We start from the raw sequence: 19,022 nt of genomic DNA on the forward strand, positions 1-19,022 counted from the left end.
AATCCCAGGGAACAGAAGGCCCAGTACTTGGCATTTTTGAGAATGGATTGATACAGTCATTTTGAGAAGCTCGTTCCACGAAGCATCCAGTTAATCCATGTAGAGCATGATTCAAAAATGAGACTTTCCTAAGGTATTCTCTCACCAAATTTCGTTTACCTTGAATTTCATCAATTCCAGCTGCACTTTTGCAATAGAAAGATTTTTTGAATCAGACATTATTACATATTTGGTGGGGTGCAAGCCACAAACAGCTATCGTTGAGGAGAATTGTTCCAGGAGGTGTTTGGTTTATTTATTGGGTATAATTGATATCTAATAGATAATTAAACAGATGAATTAGAGTGTTTGATAAAATTAAAAAAAATAAAGCTGATAGTTGATGGATGATTGATGATTGATATAATATCAATCAGCTACAGTTTGTAACAGTTCTATTTTTAGTCCTTTCTCATAAGCTGATTACTTATTTGATTTTATTTTTTATTTAGATCATATTATCTTTTTTACTCAACTCAAAAATTAATATTATTAATACTTTTATATTTTTCATTTATAATTTTAAAATTTTAATTAACGTATTATAACTTTGTTAAAATATTTTTTATTAATAATATAAAATATAAAATATTTATTTATTATAAAAATTACGTTTTTTATATTTAAAAACTTAAAATTAATTATAAATTTTTCTTTATCAACAATAATAATTACTTTGTTATTTTATACCTATATTTTTAAAGTTATTTAATTATTTTTTAAAGAATTTAATTATTTTTTATTTCAACAATAAAATAAATGATATAATATAATAAATGAATAATTATATATTTATTTTAATAATAAAATAAATGATATTATATATTAAATCAATAATTATATATTTAATTTAATAATAAAATAAATAATATAATATAATAAATTTATAATCTTATATTTATTTCAATAATAAAATAAATTATATGATATATATCTTTATTATTCATTTTAAATATCAACGGTAACAGTTGAATATAGTTTTACCAAACATTTAATATAAATCAGCTATCATCAATTATTGTCTATTAGCTAATAGTAATAATCATCAGCTATCAATTATTAACGGTATCCGATAGTTAAATCAAACAGGCCCTCAGTTTCTACCGTAAAGCATGTAAAACTACTTCCAAAGATTTCTGCAATGCTGAAAGTTTCCTGCTCAAGCGTAAAGGAAATAAACATGCATGGTCATTCTATCAATACAGTATCCCAACAAGAAATTTCATGTGGTTAATTGTATCATTGGAGTTACAAACAGATCATAGATGCAATACTTAAATTGTAGAGGAATGAATAAAAAAGCCCACTCTTGCATAATTCAAAAGTGAATCATGGTTGACGAATGTATGGCAGTCCTCACAGAATTGTTCCAAGGTTTTGAGTGTGCGTGCACGCACACACATATTTGAAATGAATGCAATAGTGATGTAATATGCTCTAAATATAATCAAAAGGCAAACCAGAATTCCTGTAACAACTCAACAGAATAGAACCACAAATGAAGATTTCATTACTTTCTTCCACCATAGGTACATTCTGCCCATTTACCCTATATTCTCTGTTAATTTATGAACTACATTGAGTATTTGGTTGCATCAGAAAGATTCCTGCAAAACATAGCCCTAGTTCATTATTTTTAGTCTAGCCTGAATAAAGAGATCCTAATCTAGTATAATATATAAACACGTACAGTGAAGGATATAACATAATAGCAGTTTCATCTACATAAACAACCTTACTGAATAGATCTGCACATGAAGATGCATTTGCTTCGATTCACCAAGGAGATTTTGTCCATTTACCCTACAAATAAACAAAAGACATTCCATTTCAAGATATCAAAATTCCATTGTGGCGGACTAATTCATGCATGAAATAAAAAGATAAGGATAAAAATAAAGAAACAGAAGAAACAAGGAAAAGTAAAAGAAGAAGAAATTACCTGATCCCATGAATCTGTTGGTGTCTCTTCCTTGTACATGGATTACCAAAATTTGATGGTTAGAGATTTGAGATTTGTTTGGCTTTTTCCCTCCTTTCCTCTTTTTTTAAGCAGTCTTCAAATTCGGACATCTTCCGGAGAAGGTAATCTGTTAGTGTCTCCAACTCCAATTTTGGGCAATCCCAAATCGATAGTGAACAAAGACATGGGAGGATTATAAAATTGGTAATATCTTCTTCTCCATTTGTGTTCATTCCATCATCCCACTCTTCCCACTCCTCCAAGGAACCTAATACAAGTGATGTCAATTTGGGGAAGGCAGCGTCTGCTGATGAAATCCCATGTTGACTTGAAGTTTCTATTCCCAAAAACTCAACACCCAACATTTTCAGGCGTTTCATGCTCCACAAACCAAGTCGTTCAAGGAAAGGCAACTTTCCCAAAGGAGGTAATTTCTCACAGTTGTTAAAATCGTCGAGCACAATGCGCTTCAAATTAGTTAATGACATGATCCAACTTGGAAAAACTGTGCCTTCGTAATGAAGTATATCTAAAAACTCCAAATTAGGGGGTGGTTCTAAGACTTCAAGTAATTGTTCATCGTGACTTATTCTCCAATCCCCTTCCTCTCCATCAAAAGTAAAATGCATTGTGTTGATTCCTTTCTTTTTCTTGAGTTGTGCTTGCTTGGCCCCATTAATGTTGCCCACGTTTCCTAGGCCCTCTAAAACAAGCAATCCTTGAAGAAGGTTCAGGCTTTCTAGATCCCCTAGAGAGAATGCTTCTCTATCATCACCAACATAAACCCACTCTAATGTTCTAAGACAACTCAATTTTCTAATTTCTTTTGGCAACGGTAATAGTTCTGAAGCAAAATTGTGCAAATGCCTTAAGTTGACAAGTTTTCCAATTCCAAGGGGCAGCTTTTCCAAATTCCTACAACGATGAATATCTAAAGTTTGCAAATTATATAATTCACACAATGCTTGCAACAATGACTTGATTCACTATTAAAAGACAAGTCAAGTTGCCTCAAATGTATCAATTGGCTTATTGTTGATGGAATTTCTCTGATCTTACAATAACTTAGATCTAAGGATCTCAAACAAGTTAATTCGTTGACTAAAATAGGTAGCACTGTTGTGAGCGCAGAATCCCTTTTAGACTCAACTATGAGGCCACGTAGTTTCTTTACATCATAAAAGCGACTGTAATGAGCCTTACGCAAGTACTATCCTTGAATAACGAGCTTCTTTATTGTGATTCCATACTTAGCTCAACAGAACTACAAACCTCCATGCTAAAACATTCATCCCTCCTAATATACTGGGCAAAATCATGCACTATGTCATGCATCTTACAAGTATATGAAATGTATGAAAATTTATCTATGTTGATATCTTGGAAGAAAGAGCGTGAAGCTAAATTCTGGAAATACTCTTCACCAATTCTCTCCATGTCTTTTCTTGATGTTTCCTTAAGATAACCATGTGCCATCCATGACTTAATCAGTTTTTCTTTTATTATCAAATGGTCCCTGGAGAAAATAGCACAATAAGAGAAACACTGCCTCAATGGTGGGGACAAATCATTATAACTGAGCCATAAATGGGGAAAAATATCAACTTCTGCATTTTCTAGTTCCCATACCTCACTATCCATGATGGTTTGCCACTCAGTTTTCGATTTTTTTGTAAACAAAAGACTTCCTAGAGTCTTCACTGCAAGAGGCAAACCCTTGCACCTGCTTACAATTTTCTTACCAATGTCTTCGAATGGCCCACGCTCTCCATTGCTCCATCCAAAAAATGCAATTTGACTAAATAATAACCATGAATCTTCTGCGGACAATTGCCCTATTCTGTATATGTCAATGCAGCCTATTGCATTTGCAGCAATCTCTTTACGTGTGGTCACCAAAGTTCTACTTCCTGATGAACCACATTGGAGACAATCTTTCAATTGTTCCCATTTTGCAGAATTTTCTTCCCGCACATCATCAAGTATGAGAAGAAACTTCTTTCCCTTTATAGATTGTTGTATGTTCTGCAATATAGTTTGCAATTCATGTAAATTTGGGGCCACATTTGTAAGAGATTCAAGGATTTCCTTGGCAATTTTAATCTCATCAAAGGGATCCAAGACACAAACCCATATTCTCATTTTGAAATGGTTTTTCACCTCATCATCATTGTTGATTAATTTGGCCAAACTGGGTGTTATTCCATTTCAAGAGATCATTTCCAAACTGGGAATGCTTAACATTCATTCTCCAGCTTGCGGGAGGTATTAGCTGATCAAAGAAGCAATGACAGCAAAGAAGGCAAAGTCAAAATGGCCCCAAAGTCAATTAGAGTTTTAGATTGATAAGTCACGTCTACAAAATTAGTTACGGTAGCACAGATTCAATTACAATAGCTAACTCATATTGTATATATATGTATGTAGGATCATTCTGTAATTCAGTTGTTGAAGATAAATAAAATCTGATTCCTTTTCTCTCAAAATTCTTAGGATTTCCTTTTCTTCTAGCCTAATTTAATTCCTGAAAAATAGGAAAAAGATTTAAAGAGAAAAGTAAAAGAATCATTAAAAACGGATGGACATGGGCCTATGAAGGAGATTGAGATCAAAATCAAGGGATCTGTACATTTAAACACAGCAGAGATTCTTAATAAAAAACAGAGAGACCACAAGTGAAAATGACACGAAAAATCTCACCTTATTCACATTAAATTAAAAAACTACAGTTGAGACAATCATTCATTTCTCCCAATAGAAATCATCATAGAGATTGACTGTATGAAATAGAGATCTTAGGTATGCGAGGAACAAACCAAAAGACAAAAAATACAACGTCAAAATAGCACGTTCTCTGATGAAACTCCGAGGAAACAAAGGACATCCCATGATGCATGCTGTGTTGCTTCCGAATGCTGTAATTGAATAACAATTCCCAAATGCCATTTCTTGTAATGTTTCACTTGAAATCGTTTGAAAAATAAAAAATAAATCTTTTTTTTTTTAATGAAACTTGTAATTTTATAATCTTTTCAAATTTTATTTAATACTTATTAATTGCTTTATATTAATATAATACAAATTTAAGTTAGTAAAAAAAATAAATTTGATACATTATATATATATATATATATATATATATATGGTGAATGACAACATTTAATTTTAAATTTCAAATGTTAATTTTAATTTAATTTTCTATGGCAGTAATTATATAAAATTTTTTACGACTTTTATTTTTGAAGAATTTTAAGACTTAAATAGAATATTAAAAGTTTTTTTATAATTATTATTTTATTATCTAAAAACTCATGCAAAATTAAAAAAAGAAGGCTAAAAATGTCTTTTTCTGACTCTGATGATAAAATACTATATATCTTTTTAAACAAAGAAAGTATAGTGTTAGTGAATAAAAATTTCAAAATAATTATATTTTTTAAAATAAAATATTAATTTTTTATATATAAAAAAATGAAATAAAAATTATGATCTTGATATATACTTTCTTTAAAAATAAATACAAGAACAGTTATGTTTATGTTTATGTATTATATATAATTTAATAAATATTAATATGTTAAATTTAAATTGATATTATTTTATTTTTAATAACAAGTAATTTTTAAAATTGACTATTTTAAATTTATCTTTTCAAGAAATAAATATCTCGATCACGTTATGTAATTGATTTTATTATAACTTATTAAAATATATAATAATAAATTAAAAGTTAAAAAAAAATCCCTATTTTCTTTATTATTTGTATGCCAATAATTACATTTTAATAAATTTGAAGTTATAAAAATGAAATTAAATTATAATTAACTTTTTATTCTAATGATAAATATGAGATTATTTAAAAATATATTTAAAGCTTATGAGCTATATCTCAGTTAAATATTTTTATTTTATATTTGAACATTATTTGAATATGATTTTTATTAAACAAATCAAATGAATTTGATAAAAATTAAGATATACTTTTAGGTGAATTTAATATAAGTTCGAAGTTATATGAGAATGAGTTCAATAACTATTAAGTTAAAATGGATTTTCATTTCATCATTTTTTTTATCAAGTGACGCTATATATACGACGTTCTCAAATCTTCAATGTGCTAAAATTATTTAATAAGTAATGATATTGAAAACTCATGAGCTATATCACACGTAAATATTTTTATTTCTATTTTTATTTGAATAATGATGAACATTATTTGAATACGATTTTCAGTAAAAACATCAAATGAGCTCGGTAAAAATACATTATATAATATTATTTTTATTCTCCAAGTTCCCTGTTCATAGTACAGTAAATTTCCTTTAACAAATGTTGTAAACACTTCAACTTTCAAGCCTCCCTTTACAACTCCTTTTCCCTTTATTTTTAGAGATATGCTTGTCTGGTTTCTCCTTATGAATGAAAAGGTGTGTACTGAGTGTGTGAATGATATCAAGAATTTGGTGTCCGTATACCTTATCCTCTAAGTATGTATTGATACATTCAGCTCAAGAAGCTAGTTCCATGAAGCATCCATCCAGTTAATCGCCATTGAGCATGATTTGAAAAATTATACTTCCCTAAAGTCTTGTCTCACTAAATTTCATGAAGTCCAAATTTCATTTACCTTGAATTTCATCAAGTCCAGTCACACCTTTTGCAATAGAAGGATTATTTTGAATCAGACAGTGTTACATAATGAAAAGCATGAAAAAGAAGGTCAAAAAATTTCTATAATGCCGAAAGTTGCTGATCAGATCGAAAAGAAATAGACTTGCAGGATGATTCTATCAATACTGCATCACAAGAAGAATTTTCATATGGTTGTATCATTAGAATAAGGAATAGATCATAGATGCAATAACTAAATACAGAAGACATTCCTGATGATATGTTGCTTCCAAATGCTGTCATTAAGAAACAATTTCAGATATCACAAACCCTGGAACATTGGCATTCTTGATGTACCTGCGCTAGATGTGCAGACACAACTATTGGCGGATGTAGTGCACAAAATGAGGGACCCCTCTTTTTCTTGAAAATTCTTTTGTATATATATATGTTTGTATATATTGACCTCTCATTAATTTAATTATTGAACCATCTTTTTGATAAAATTTAAAGTTGATTGAGACAAAAAAAAAAAGCATTTCGTGTTTTCAAAGTTTATGTACTTTTATTATACTATAACTTTTTCGATAAATGAAATTTGTCAAGATAAAATTATATAATTATACATGTAATAAATTGATAAATGACTTTTAGTTACTTATATAAAGAGAGATATATATGTGGCAACATTAACAATGATATATATATTTTTTTTAACCATTTGAAAGGGTATTAGATTTCATAGAGTCTAATTATTAAATATTAATATTGTATTTTTAATTTTCTATAATAATTTATTACTTAGTTTTTATATGCGAACCCCGAAAAAAAATTTTTTAGATCCGCCACTAGACATAACATGTTCCATAAGTGCTGCTCACTGCATAAATGGCTCTTCTTAAGCTTTCAACAATTAAGATATCAGAGGTAATGTTGAAGTATCCATTAAGATTCCAAATTAGGAGGTGGTTCTAAGACTTCTAACTATATGTCTCAGCATCTAGATCGTGCCTAACGCTCATATCTACAAGAATCAAAGGCTGTCTTTCTAGAATCTTGGCTCTGCCAACCAAGATTCCAAAAGAAATTAGAATTATATTTTCAGGTTGAAACCAAGATTCCAATATTACACCTGAAAAAAAAGGAAAATCACATAAAACTTTTTGCTCGGCTTACTACATAAATGGTCCATAAAACTTTCAACCACTAATGCATCAGAAGCAACTATAAGTTTTTGCACAAACCAAAGATAAAGTTCGTTTTGATGTCCACATACCTCACCCCCTGAGAATGGATTGATACATTCAGTTTGAGAAGCCAATTCCATGAAGCATCCAGTTAACCAACATTGATCATGATTTGAAAAATGACACTTTCCTAAAGTATTCTATCACCAAATTCCGTTTACCTTGAATTTCACCAAGTCCAACTGCAACTTTACAATGTTGGAAAGTATTACATATTTGGTAGGCATGAGTTGGCACAAAGCCACAAACAATTATGGTTCAGGAAAACTGTTTCTAATGAAAATCATGCAAAACTACATCCAATAATTTCTGCAATGCTGAAAGTTTGCTGCTCAACTAGAAAAGAAATTAACATGCATGGTGATTCTTTCAATACTGCATCCCAAGACAGAATTTCATATGGTTAATTGTATCATTAAAGTCAGTGGCAAAGCTAGGATTTTTGTTGAAGGTGGGCATTGGTTTTAAGTTGCCATATGGTGGGCATTGGTTAATCATTAAGGGGGACAAAACTATAACTATATAATTAGATCTCTATGCTCATTCCAAAATTTAAGGTGATAAATTGCCTACCGCACAATGGGCATGGTTTCGCCAATAGATGCAATAATTAAATTGTAGAGGAATGAATAAAAAAAATAAGGGCACTCTGTCCGATATAATTCAAAAGTGAAAATGGATAATTATGCTATAGTCATATGATTGATAAATGTATGGCATTTCTCACAGAATTGTAACAATTGTCCCAAGGTTTTGAACCTCGTTTGAAGGCCCTCTTATGTCTACAATTAGTTTAACCAGCGTAACTGACTAAATTGCATTGATCCATGAATCTTTCTAAGATATACACACACACACACACACACACATTTGTCGCACACACAAATTAGAAATGAAGAATACAATAATGATGTACTGTTCTCTAATCCAAAGACAAACAAGGATTCCTGTACAACTCCATTGAATAGAACCACGAATGAAGATCTCATTACTTAATTCCACCATAGGTAGATTTAGCTCATTTACCCTGCATTTGAAGCAAAGATATTCATGGATGGAATAAAATAGCTGAGGTACAAGTGAAGCAAGAAGAAGGGACAAAGAAACAAGAAATCTGCAATTGTTTAACATGGCTTTTACCTTAACTGGCTAAATTGTATTTATCCATTTAGTCTTTAAAACCAATTTCAGTGTGGAAGGCGCCTTGAACTTGCGCATTCTCTATTAAATGTATGAACTAACATTGAGTATTTAGTTGCAGCAGGAAGATTCCTGCAAAAAGTAGCCCTAGTCCATTATTTTTAGTCCAAACTGAAAATAGAGATTCTACTCTAGTATAACATTTATACACATACAGTGAAGGATATAACATAATGGCAATGAAGGATTTGCACATGAAGACGCAATTGCTTTGATTGACCAAGGAGATTTTGCCCATTTGCCCTACAAATAAAGAAAAGACATTCCATTTCAAGATATGTAATTATCATTGTGGCTGACTAATTCACAGATGAAATAAAAAGAAAAGGATAAAAATAAGTTTAATAAAGAAACAGAAGAAATTACCTAATCCCGTGGAATCTGTTGGTGTCTCATCTTTGCACATGCTCATTACCAATATTTGATGGTTAGAGATGCAAGATTTGTTTGGCCTTTTCCCTCCTTTCCTCTTTTGTTAAGCAGCCTTGAAATTCAGAAATCTTCTGGAGAAGGTAATCTGGTAACGTCTCCAACTTCAACTTTAGGCAAACCAAAATATTGAGAGAACGTAGACCTGGCAGGATTGTAAAATTGGTCATATCTTTTTCTCCATTTGCGTTCATTCCATCATCCCACTCCTCCAACTCACCGACACATTGGTCACACACATTTGAAATGAAGAATACAATAATGATGCACTATACTCTAATCAAAAGACAAACCAGGATTCTCCTACAACTCCGTTGAATAGGGCCACAAACGAAGATCTCATTACTTAATTCCACCACAGGTAGATTTTGCCCATTTACCCTACATTTGAAGCAAAGATATTCATGGATGGAATAAAATAGCTAAGGTATAAGCAAAGTAAGAAGAAGGGATAAAGAAACAAGAAATCTGCAATTGTTTCACATGGCTTTTACCGTAACTAGCTAAATTGATTGATTCATTTAGTCTTTAAAACCAATTTCAGTGTGTAAGGTGCCTTGAACTTGCGCATTCTCTTTTAAATGTATGAACTAACATTGAAGATTAAGTTGCAGCAGAAAGATTCCTGCAAAACATAGCCCTAGTTCATTATTTTCAGTCCAAACTGAATATAGAGATTCTACTCTAGTATAATATTTATACACAGTACATTGAAGGATATAACATAATGGCTGTGATGGATTTGCACATGAAGACGCAATTGCTTTGATTCACCAAGGAGATTTTGCCTATGAGCTACAAATAAAGAAAAGACATTCCATTTCAAGATATGTAATTATCATTGTGGCTGACTAATTCACAGATGAAATAAAAAGAAAAGGATAAAAATAAGGATAATAAAGAAACAGAAGAAATTACCTAATCCCATGGAATCTGTTGGTGTCTCATCCTTGCACATGCTCATTACCAATATTTGATGGTTAGAGATGTAAGATTTGTTTGGCCTTTTCCCTCCTTTCCTCTTTTGTTAAGCAGCCTTGAAATGCAGGCATCTTCTGGAGAAGGTAATCTGGCAACGCCTCCAACTTCAACTTTGGGCAATGCCAAATATAGAGAGAACAAAGACATGGCAGGATTGTAAAATTGGTAACATTTTCTTCTCCATTTTTGTTCATTCCATCATCCCACTCCTCCAACTCCTTCAAGGGACCTAATCCAAGTGTTGTCAATTTGGGGAAGACGGTGACTGATGACGAAATCTCTTGTTGACTTGAAGTTTCAATTCCCAAAAACTCAACGCCCAACTTTTTCAGGCGTTCCATTTCTTCCAATACAAGGCTTTCAAGGAATGGTAACTTTCCCAAAGGAGGTAATTTCTCACAGTTTTTAAAACGTGTGAGATAAACACGCTTCAAATTAAGCAGTGACATGATCCAATCCGGAAAAACTGAGCCTTCATAACCATGTATTCCTAAAGTCTCCAAATTAGCGTGTGGCTCTAAGACTTCAAGCAATTCTTCATCGTGACGTATTCTCCCTTCCCTTTCCTTTCCATTAAAAGCTAATCGCATTCTGTTGATTCCTTTCTTTTTCTTGAGTTGTGCTTTCTTAGCCTCATCCATGTCGTCCACATTTGCTAGGCCCGATAACATAAGCAATCCTTGAAGAAGGTTCAGACTTTCCAGATCCCCAAGAGAGAATGCTTCTCTATCATAAAAAACTTGGACCCACTCTAATGTCCTAAGAAAGCTCAATTTCCTAATTTCTTTCGACATAAGAATAGGGCCTGTACCACGAATATGCAGATGTCTTAAGTTAACGAGTTTTCTAACACCATCGGGCAGCTTTGCCAAATTCCTACAACCATAAACATTTAAGGTTTGCAAATTATATAATTCACACAATGTTTCAGGCAACGACTTCAGATGATCATTAGAAGACAAGTCAAGTTGCCTCAAATGTATCAATTGGCTTATTGTAGGTGGGATTTCTTCAATGTGACGATTGCTTAGATCTAAAGATCTCAAACAAGTTAATTCATTGAAAAAACTAGATAGCACTGCAGTGACCACAAAACCTCCTTCGAACTGAGCTATGAGGCCGCGTAGTTTCTTTGCATCATAAAGTAGCCCGGTAATGAGCCTTTTCCTGCAAGCACTATCCTCGAATAACGTGCTTCATTACTGACAGATTCCATACTTGACTCAACAGAGCTACTAACCTCCATGCTAAAACATTCATCCCTCCTAATATACTGGGCAAAATCATGCACTATGTCATGCATTTTACATGTATATGAAATGTCATAGAAATTGTCATCTATGTTGATGTCTTGGAAGAAAGAGCGTGAAGCTAAATTCTGAAAATACTCCTCACCAATTGTCTCCATGTCTTTTTTTGTTGTTTCCTTAATATAACCATGTGCCATCCACAACTCTATCAGTTTTCGTTTTTCCATCAAATGGTCCTTGGGGAAAATGGCACAATAAGAAAAACATTGCCTCAATGGTGGGGACAAATCATTATAACTAAGCCATAAATGGGGAAAAATATCAACTTCAGCATTTTCTAGTTCCCACACCTCACTATCCATGATGGTTTGCCACTCACTTTTCGATTTTTTGGTGACCAAAAGACTTCCTAGAGTCTTCACTGCAAGAGGCAATCCTTTGCACCTGCTTGCAATTTTCCTACCAATGTGTTCGAGTGGCTCACGCTCTCCACTGCTCCATCCAAAAAATGCAATTTGACTAAATAGAAACCAAGAATCTTCTGCGGACAATTGTCCTATTTTGTGTATGTCAATGCAACCTATTGCACTTGCAACAATCTCCTTACGTGTGGTCACCAAAATTCTACTTCCTGGTGAACCACATTTGAGACAATCTTTCAATTGTATCCATTTTGCAGAATTTTCTTCCCACACATCATCAAGTATGAGAAGAAACTTCTTCCCTTCTAGAGATTTGCGTATGTTTTGCAGTATAGTTTGCAATTCATGCAAATTTGGAGCCTCATTTGTGAGAGATTCAAGGATCGCCTTGGCAATCTTAATCTCATCAAAGGGATCCGATACACAAACCCATATTCTCGTTTCGAAATGGGTTTTCACCTCATCATCGTTGTAGACTAATTTGGCCAAAGTAGTTTTTCCAATTCCCCCCATCCCTACAATAGAGATGATGTGGAGGCTTGGTGTTTGGCTACTCTCAGTCAACAACTTCTTCATTATTGCTTTTTGTTCCTGGTCTCTACCTTTGACCTCTGCTACATCAATGAAAGATGTAGTTGTAAATCGCTCTACTTGTTTAGTTTCCTTTTGAAAACTAACAAAGTTGAACGCATGCTGTTGATCAACAATGATGTCTAATCTTGCATTGAGATCTTTAATCTTGACAGCAATATCACGACGTACACCAACTTCTCTACAACGAAAGCAAGAGAAGCAGATTAAGCAGCGTACCTTCCTCTTATTCTCAGCTGAAACACGTTCATCTCCCATAATTTGGGATTTCTGAATTGCAGTGGTCCACTCGTCTAGCACATCATCCATATCGTAGGAAATGTTTTTGAGCTCCCGCATCCAAAGTTTGACCGCATCATCCTTCACTTGTCTATTCTCGGCATCCACCAGCACGCCCTTGATGAGCTGGAATTTGGTAGTCAGCATTTGAACTTCTTTCTTGACACCCACAACGAGCCTCACCTCTTGTTCTATCTCTCGAGCAACGATTGAAGTTAGTTCTTCCAAGACTTTGGAAACAAGAACGTCAGCCATAGTTGAAAGGTGGAGTGTAATTGATTGATCAGAAAGGAGAATTGAAAAATAAAGGGTGCTTATATTATGACAATGCTGCCATGGCAGCACATTTATAGTAAATGGCAAAGCGAAAGAATCCTTTGTTTGGTGTGTCCCAAAGCAAAACCTTGCTTCTATGCTGGTTTTGGCATCAACCTTTCTCAAAGAAATGCCCATATTAATTGATTCTTTGCTTACTTTCCCAGTTAACAATTGTTCCAAGCCATGCCTGTAATTTCACTATTTGTTCCTGCCTTGCTACTAGAGGAATAAGTTGTTCCCTCCTTGTGCATATTCTTAATCAAATAGCTAATTGAGACACTTTATCCCTTCCCATCCCCTTAAGAAAAAGGTCGACATGTTTGCGTTACAAGCTTTTTGTTTAGCAAAAATGAATTGAATTGGCTTTAGATCAAGATACTTAAGATTTATTTAAGGTTTTAATTAATACCAATTATATTTAAAATTTAGATTTTTTTTTGTTAACAAATAAAACATACGTACACATAAATTAGTAACAAAAATAGTTAATCTATGACCAATAAGTGGTTCAATCAATGGCATGAAATTATTTCCAAAAGGCTATAATGTTCAAATTCTATAGTTAGTTTAAATACTTAAAGAGTTAACATTTCACTTTATTGATATTTAAAAATTAAAAAGTAATATTTATCATTAAATTTTTTAGCTTTCTACCAAACCCATTCTAAGTATTAGATTTTGTCTTTGAAATTTCTATATTAATTTATTGTCAAATTAATTATAACATAAATTTTCTAAATTTAGTTATTTCTAATTGATGAATATACCGAAACTAATGCTGTCACTCTCAGGCCCGATCTTCGAAAAAAAAACTCTCAGGCCCGATAAACAAGTCATTTTGGGCTTTTGGGACGACCGTGGGCTTTTAAAAGCCCAATTTATATTCTCCTCCCATATGGACCTCTGAACATGTTCAAAATTATGGTTTCAATATATTTTAAAAAAAAATAACACTTGAAATATTTTTTTAAAGAATAATTAGAAAAAAAAATATTAATTATTTGGAAATTTTTTTAAAAAAATTATTAATTATTTGGAAATTTTTATAATTAAAATGTACTAATTTAATTTAAAGTTAATTTTAAATAATATTTAACTGTATCTCCAAATAGTAATGATAAAGTTTATGAATTGAGTCATTAGGCCCAATAAATTGAACATTTTGGGCTTTTGGAGGACAATCATGGGCTTCATGATGCCCAATCGAAGTTCTTATTCGCTCTCTGTCACTTCACTTCAAGCTAACACTCCTCGCTAGGGTTTGTGGTTGAGGAAAACCGGTCATTTTTATCCAAAACAATGGCGTCCAAAACCCTAATTCGAACCGGAGCTTCACTGATGAACCGCATGTTCTTATCGAATCCGATTCTCCACCAAAACCCTAAGGCCAATGCTCAAATTGTATCTCACAGCTTTCAAATCACTCCTCAGCTATTTCCTTCTCCCTCTAAATTGCAAACCTCTTACGATTTGCCCCAAAATGATGCCCATTCCGTTAATAAACTTGCCAAAGAAGAGTTTTTCCATCCCTTTGGTCTCCCTTCTCTCCGCTTCTTCTTGCCGGACGGTACTCTCTCTCTCTCTCTATATCGATCTCTTTTTTTTTTTTTTTTTTTTTTCCTTTTCTGGTGGTGGGGGGTGGGTTTCTTGTTACTTTTAGGAGAAAAAGCGCATTGCTTTTGTTTTCATTGTTGAATTGTACATGACTGGCAAATGGGTATCAATATTAATTCAGCTTATCATCTTGTCACTGTCAATTTTTTTTGTATGTTACGTTTTTAATTGGTTGATGCTTTTGAATAATTGTTAAAAGCAGCAGGAGATACCTGTTTCTTCTAGGAATTATACATTGATAACTCCTGTCACCTCCATTTTCACTATAGCAGTGCATGCCATTACAGGGGAAGTTGTACTGTGGAATCTTTTACCTGGGCAATTGCATTTTTGTTAATCTTCATTTGCTAATACCAACTTTTTGGAGAAAATTAAGTTGCAATTTTTTTTTTAACTATTTCCTAGTGTTTAAATCCTTATTGAAAAAAAACAAAGAAAAAAGGTGAATAGAAAGAAGATCAACTTTTTGAATCCTTACCAATCATGTATCTTTAGGTTTCTAGTCATTCTCATTTCCTTTGTTGCAGAAGCTTACTACAACAATAATAACAACAACTAAGACTTAATCCCAAACTAGTTGGGACTTGGGGTTGATATTATTGCAGAGGCTTACTAATAGAATATAATTGTTGTCAGGCTACAATAATCATCTTTGGGCATTGGTATCGTATTATGCCTTCTCTTGTTTAGTCATTGGTCATATTTTGTGCTTAGTTAGAGACACTGTTTATCAGTCAATTTTTTGTTCTTCATCTTACGTTTAGTTAGTAGTCAATCGTTAGGCTCTCAATTCAGCTCATGCTTTTATTACTAATAGCTGATGGTATTCCGTCATGCATTACAACAATATATTCCATTTGCTAGGTTACCCTTTTTATTTATCAGTACACTTGCACCATTGGTCCTTTGTTGCTGTATTCTGTATTTAGAAATGCATGCTTTATTTGGAAAGACGGTATCCATTGGAATTATTTTGTGATGCATAACATTATTTTCAAATGCCATGTAGCTAAGATGGAGTTTTTTTTTAGTCTTTCTCGTTTTGATCCTCAGACAGTTTGCAAGCATTAACATTTGGAAGTAAATTTCTTGTTTTAAGTAGGCAGCACATTAATGATTTAAGATGACATGCTATGGAATCTAAGGACATGCTGATATGATGCCCGTGTTAAGCATGCTTTTTGTCTTGAAGCAATTGGATTAGCTTACTGTTGAGGAATCTGAATACTTGCTTGATTAGACATATAGTTGAGAAATGTTGTGATTGTTGACACTTGACATTGAGTATAGGAAAAAGGTTGTCTGTTGTTGGATATTATCACTAAACATAGTCGCCAGCTTCCTAGTTGATTCTACAGAGTTGATGCAATTCTAATTTTGGATTGATCTCTTATAACAATTGTATGTCCCTTCTCTGGCTCATGGAAAATTCTTCAGTCCAAGAGGTATTGCCAGGATTTTAATGAGGTTCAGATTTATCTTGTTTTGTTCAGCTAAAATCATTAGAATAAAATTACCTTACACAATTTCCTGCAAAAAATAAAAATATGAAGTGTTGAGTGGATAGCATTTTGGCTTGCGGAACTGATCCTATAATAAGTAATTGTTGCTAAGCACTACTGATATGTCTATTCTACAACTTTAGAATGGAGGTTGCATGGGGCTGGCCTGGTCAATTACTGATTACCTTGAACTTTTTGCTTTTCCTTCTTGATTAATTTATGACTGGTTTGATCCTTTTATTCAGGTGATTCATCAAGTGAGCCAATGCTCTTATTCCCTAAAAGGACATTCCAACCCAGCCTCATCAGGCGTAAGAGAAATCATGGTTTCTTTGCGCGGTATTTCTCTCTCTTCCTCCCCACAACTGGACTACTGATTTTCTAGGAGAAAAGTGAAAATTCTGAAAATTTATTCTTACTTTCATTGTTGCATGACCCCCTTGTACAGGAGACAAACAAAACTTTAGTACATCGTCAACAACCACTCCTAACTAATATGTTTCTTTTCCTAAATCACTCCCAAAAATTACGAGTTACTTATCTTTTTACCAAACTAGAGAACACTGATCTGGAATCTACATCAGCCGAAAAAAAAAAAAAAAGGAGCAGTTTTCCGCCTAAAACTATAGCCTGGCACCTAGAGAAAATCTCAAATCTCAATAAATGTCTTTGAGAAACAGAGAACTTAGGAATGATTGCTAATCTTTTAGAACTTAAAATAAAGAAATCGAGATGTCTGATGAAAGTGTAAAATTTGCTTGAAAATGTTGCGTTTTACTGGGATGCTTCGTCTTGTGCATCTTGTGGGACGAAGTTAAATTCCCCGATGTATAAAATATTGGGGCTACTTTTTTGTTCCAATAAAATGGTTAAAGATAATGCTCATGGTTTAACGACTTGAAGCCATAGGCAGGGCTTTGTCTAGGTGGCCTTCCTGCCAAAGCTCTGTTGCCTGCCTCTTTTTTGAACTGTTCTCTGTTTTATTTTCTTTCTTTTCCTTTTACTTGCATACTCTGAGATCTGCATTAACAGGGTTTCATTGTTTTGTATATGTATATATGTTGAGTAAACTTGCTGAAATTGCATAGGTTTGTGTGATTAATGCAATTTGGTGTATGAGCAGCAAGGCAACCAAGGGTGGTAGGAGAGTCATTGCTCGAAGAATAGCAAAAGGTAGGTCAAGGATTACTGCTTAGCATCTGTCATCACATTGGTCGAGTAATAAATTTTGCTTGCAGAAGCCGCCGTTGTTCATGGTATGACCAAGGAAATTAGAGAAGACCTTTGCCCCATTTTGGTGGCTCAGCCTACCCCAAATGCCTTGTAGGATTACGACGCAGTTTACATCTTTCATTTGCTTACTTTATGATTTTTCTTTTCCATATAAATATTTGTATGAATTTTGATGAAACTCGAGAATGTTGTGAAGATATATGCATCTTGATATGGTCTGCAGAAGCTCTTTTTTTTTTTTAGTTATATATTATTATTGTTATTATTATTATTATTATTAGAGCACTAAAGAAAAGGGTTTTGTACTAAGTTATGTGTGGATAAGGTTGCTAGCTCAGAATGACCTCTAATGGTTAATGGTGGCATTGTGCTTTGTTGGGTCAATGAACTTCCAATCGTTGTGGAATATTTTTTTCCAAATGATATAGTGATACCCACTTTTGCTTTATGGTTCACGTTTGGAGTGTTTAGTAAAGCAACTTGCGAGCGAGTACCTTATCATCTTGTTATGGTATTTGATCCTTGATAATGTAGGTATCCTGTATGGCAATTTAAGTCATTGGTTATAATGAATTGACTCAGCAGTGGTGGTGACAGTGTTCATAATTCAGGTTCAGCCCAAATAATTGGAACGAATCAACACAATTTGTTTTCGAATCAACACAATTTGATTTTTTTAGTTCATTTTGGTTTTTAGTTTTAGGAGATTGAGTTATTTTAGTTTGGTTTGATTTTTATATTTCTTATAATTTGATTTTCAATTTCTCTGTATGGATGAGTTTATAAACACTCCTAGCGGTGACTGACTGGTGAGCATCGGCTAATTGGTCCACACTTTGTGGGCCAGATTAGGTGTGCCCCGTAAAACATGTGTGGCCGGTTCAAAAAAAAAAAAAAGGAACACAAAGGGCAATGATTGAGCTATTATGTTCGGCCATTTTGAGTCTTCCTGGCTTGGGGCGCTGAAGTGGCCAGCATAGAATGAGGTGAGGTGACTGAATTTTCGCTCGATTAAAGTTGCTGCTACTGCCTAATTGTTTATGTTGCTTTTCAGGATGCACTAAAGACTATGGACTCTTTAATAACAAAAGCTTACAATGTTTTAGTTGAATAATAAACAGAGAATAATCTTGTAGTAAGTTTCGTACTATTTCTGAAAGGCAAGAAGAAGAGCCTGTAATCACAGACTGATAGTGTTAATCATTGAAAGCAGAGTTTGAATTTTTGATAATAATAATTGAATACTTTGCAGACAAGCCATCCTCTGTAAAGGAATAAAAGGTTGACGAATCTTGCATTGAAAAAGGCCCACTTGTGCTATATGTTGTTTAAGAAAAACACAT

At 33.1% G+C, this 19,022-nt stretch overlaps 3 protein-coding genes across 4 annotated transcripts; 1 reads left to right on the forward strand and 2 right to left on the reverse strand.

Moving 5' to 3' along the window:
* Window positions 1-2,040: 2,040 nt before the first annotated feature.
* LOC110634103 (putative disease resistance protein RGA3) lies at window positions 2,041-4,144 on the reverse strand. Its single transcript, XM_058128412.1, has 2 exons — window positions 3,253-4,144; window positions 2,041-2,933 (listed from the first exon to the last, which is right to left on the reverse strand). The coding sequence occupies exons 1-2, from the start codon at window positions 4,142-4,144 to the stop codon at window positions 2,041-2,043; spliced, it is 1,785 nt and encodes a 594-aa protein (XP_057984395.1).
* Window positions 4,145-8,559: 4,415 nt separating this feature from the next.
* Window positions 8,560-13,312, reverse strand: LOC110634074 (putative disease resistance protein RGA3). The gene is made up of 4 exons (XM_021782965.2): window positions 10,408-13,312; window positions 9,427-9,634; window positions 9,216-9,303; window positions 8,560-9,132 (listed from the first exon to the last, which is right to left on the reverse strand). Exon 1 carries the CDS (start codon window positions 13,265-13,267, stop codon window positions 11,582-11,584), a length of 1,686 nt encoding a protein of 561 aa, XP_021638657.2. The 5' UTR covers window positions 13,268-13,312; the 3' UTR covers window positions 8,560-9,132; window positions 9,216-9,303; window positions 9,427-9,634; window positions 10,408-11,581.
* Window positions 13,313-14,560: 1,248 nt separating this feature from the next.
* LOC110634076 (uncharacterized) lies at window positions 14,561-17,904 on the forward strand. 2 transcript variants are annotated; one of them, XM_058150698.1, is made up of 3 exons: window positions 14,561-14,897; window positions 16,692-16,785; window positions 17,535-17,904. In XM_058150698.1, exons 1-3 carry the CDS (start codon window positions 14,630-14,632, stop codon window positions 17,542-17,544), a joined length of 372 nt encoding a protein of 123 aa, XP_058006681.1. In that variant the 5' UTR covers window positions 14,561-14,629; the 3' UTR covers window positions 17,545-17,904. The 2 variants fall into 2 exon arrangements, with proteins under 2 accessions (XP_058006681.1, XP_021638661.2); XM_021782969.2 differs by having other exon boundaries at window positions 14,562-14,897; window positions 17,570-17,904.
* The last annotated feature ends 1,118 nt before the right edge of the window (window positions 17,905-19,022 follow it).

This window comes from Hevea brasiliensis, chromosome 1 (genome assembly GCF_030052815.1).
Source record: "Hevea brasiliensis isolate MT/VB/25A 57/8 chromosome 1, ASM3005281v1, whole genome shotgun sequence".
Taxonomy (NCBI): domain Eukaryota; kingdom Viridiplantae; phylum Streptophyta; class Magnoliopsida; order Malpighiales; family Euphorbiaceae; genus Hevea; species Hevea brasiliensis.

Excerpts from the sequence above, each read along its gene's own strand:
- LOC110634103 (XM_058128412.1), bottom strand. The coding sequence starts at position 4,144 with ATGAGAATATGGGTTTGTGTCTTGGATCCCTTTGATGAGATTAAAATT. Across the intron at positions 2,934-3,252 it reads TTGTAGTTCTGTTGAGCTAA|ATATTCATCGTTGTAGGAAT; the intron begins GTATGGAATCAC and ends TGCAAACTTTAG.
- LOC110634074 (XM_021782965.2), bottom strand. The coding sequence starts at position 13,267 with ATGGCTGACGTTCTTGTTTCCAAAGTCTTGGAAGAACTAACTTCAATC.
- LOC110634076 (XM_021782969.2), top strand. The coding sequence starts at position 14,630 with ATGGCGTCCAAAACCCTAATTCGAACCGGAGCTTCACTGATGAACCGC. Across the intron at positions 14,898-16,691 it reads CCGCTTCTTCTTGCCGGACG|GTGATTCATCAAGTGAGCCA; the intron begins GTACTCTCTCTC and ends CCTTTTATTCAG. Across the intron at positions 16,786-17,569 it reads AATCATGGTTTCTTTGCGCG|CAAGGCAACCAAGGGTGGTA; the intron begins GTATTTCTCTCT and ends GTGTATGAGCAG.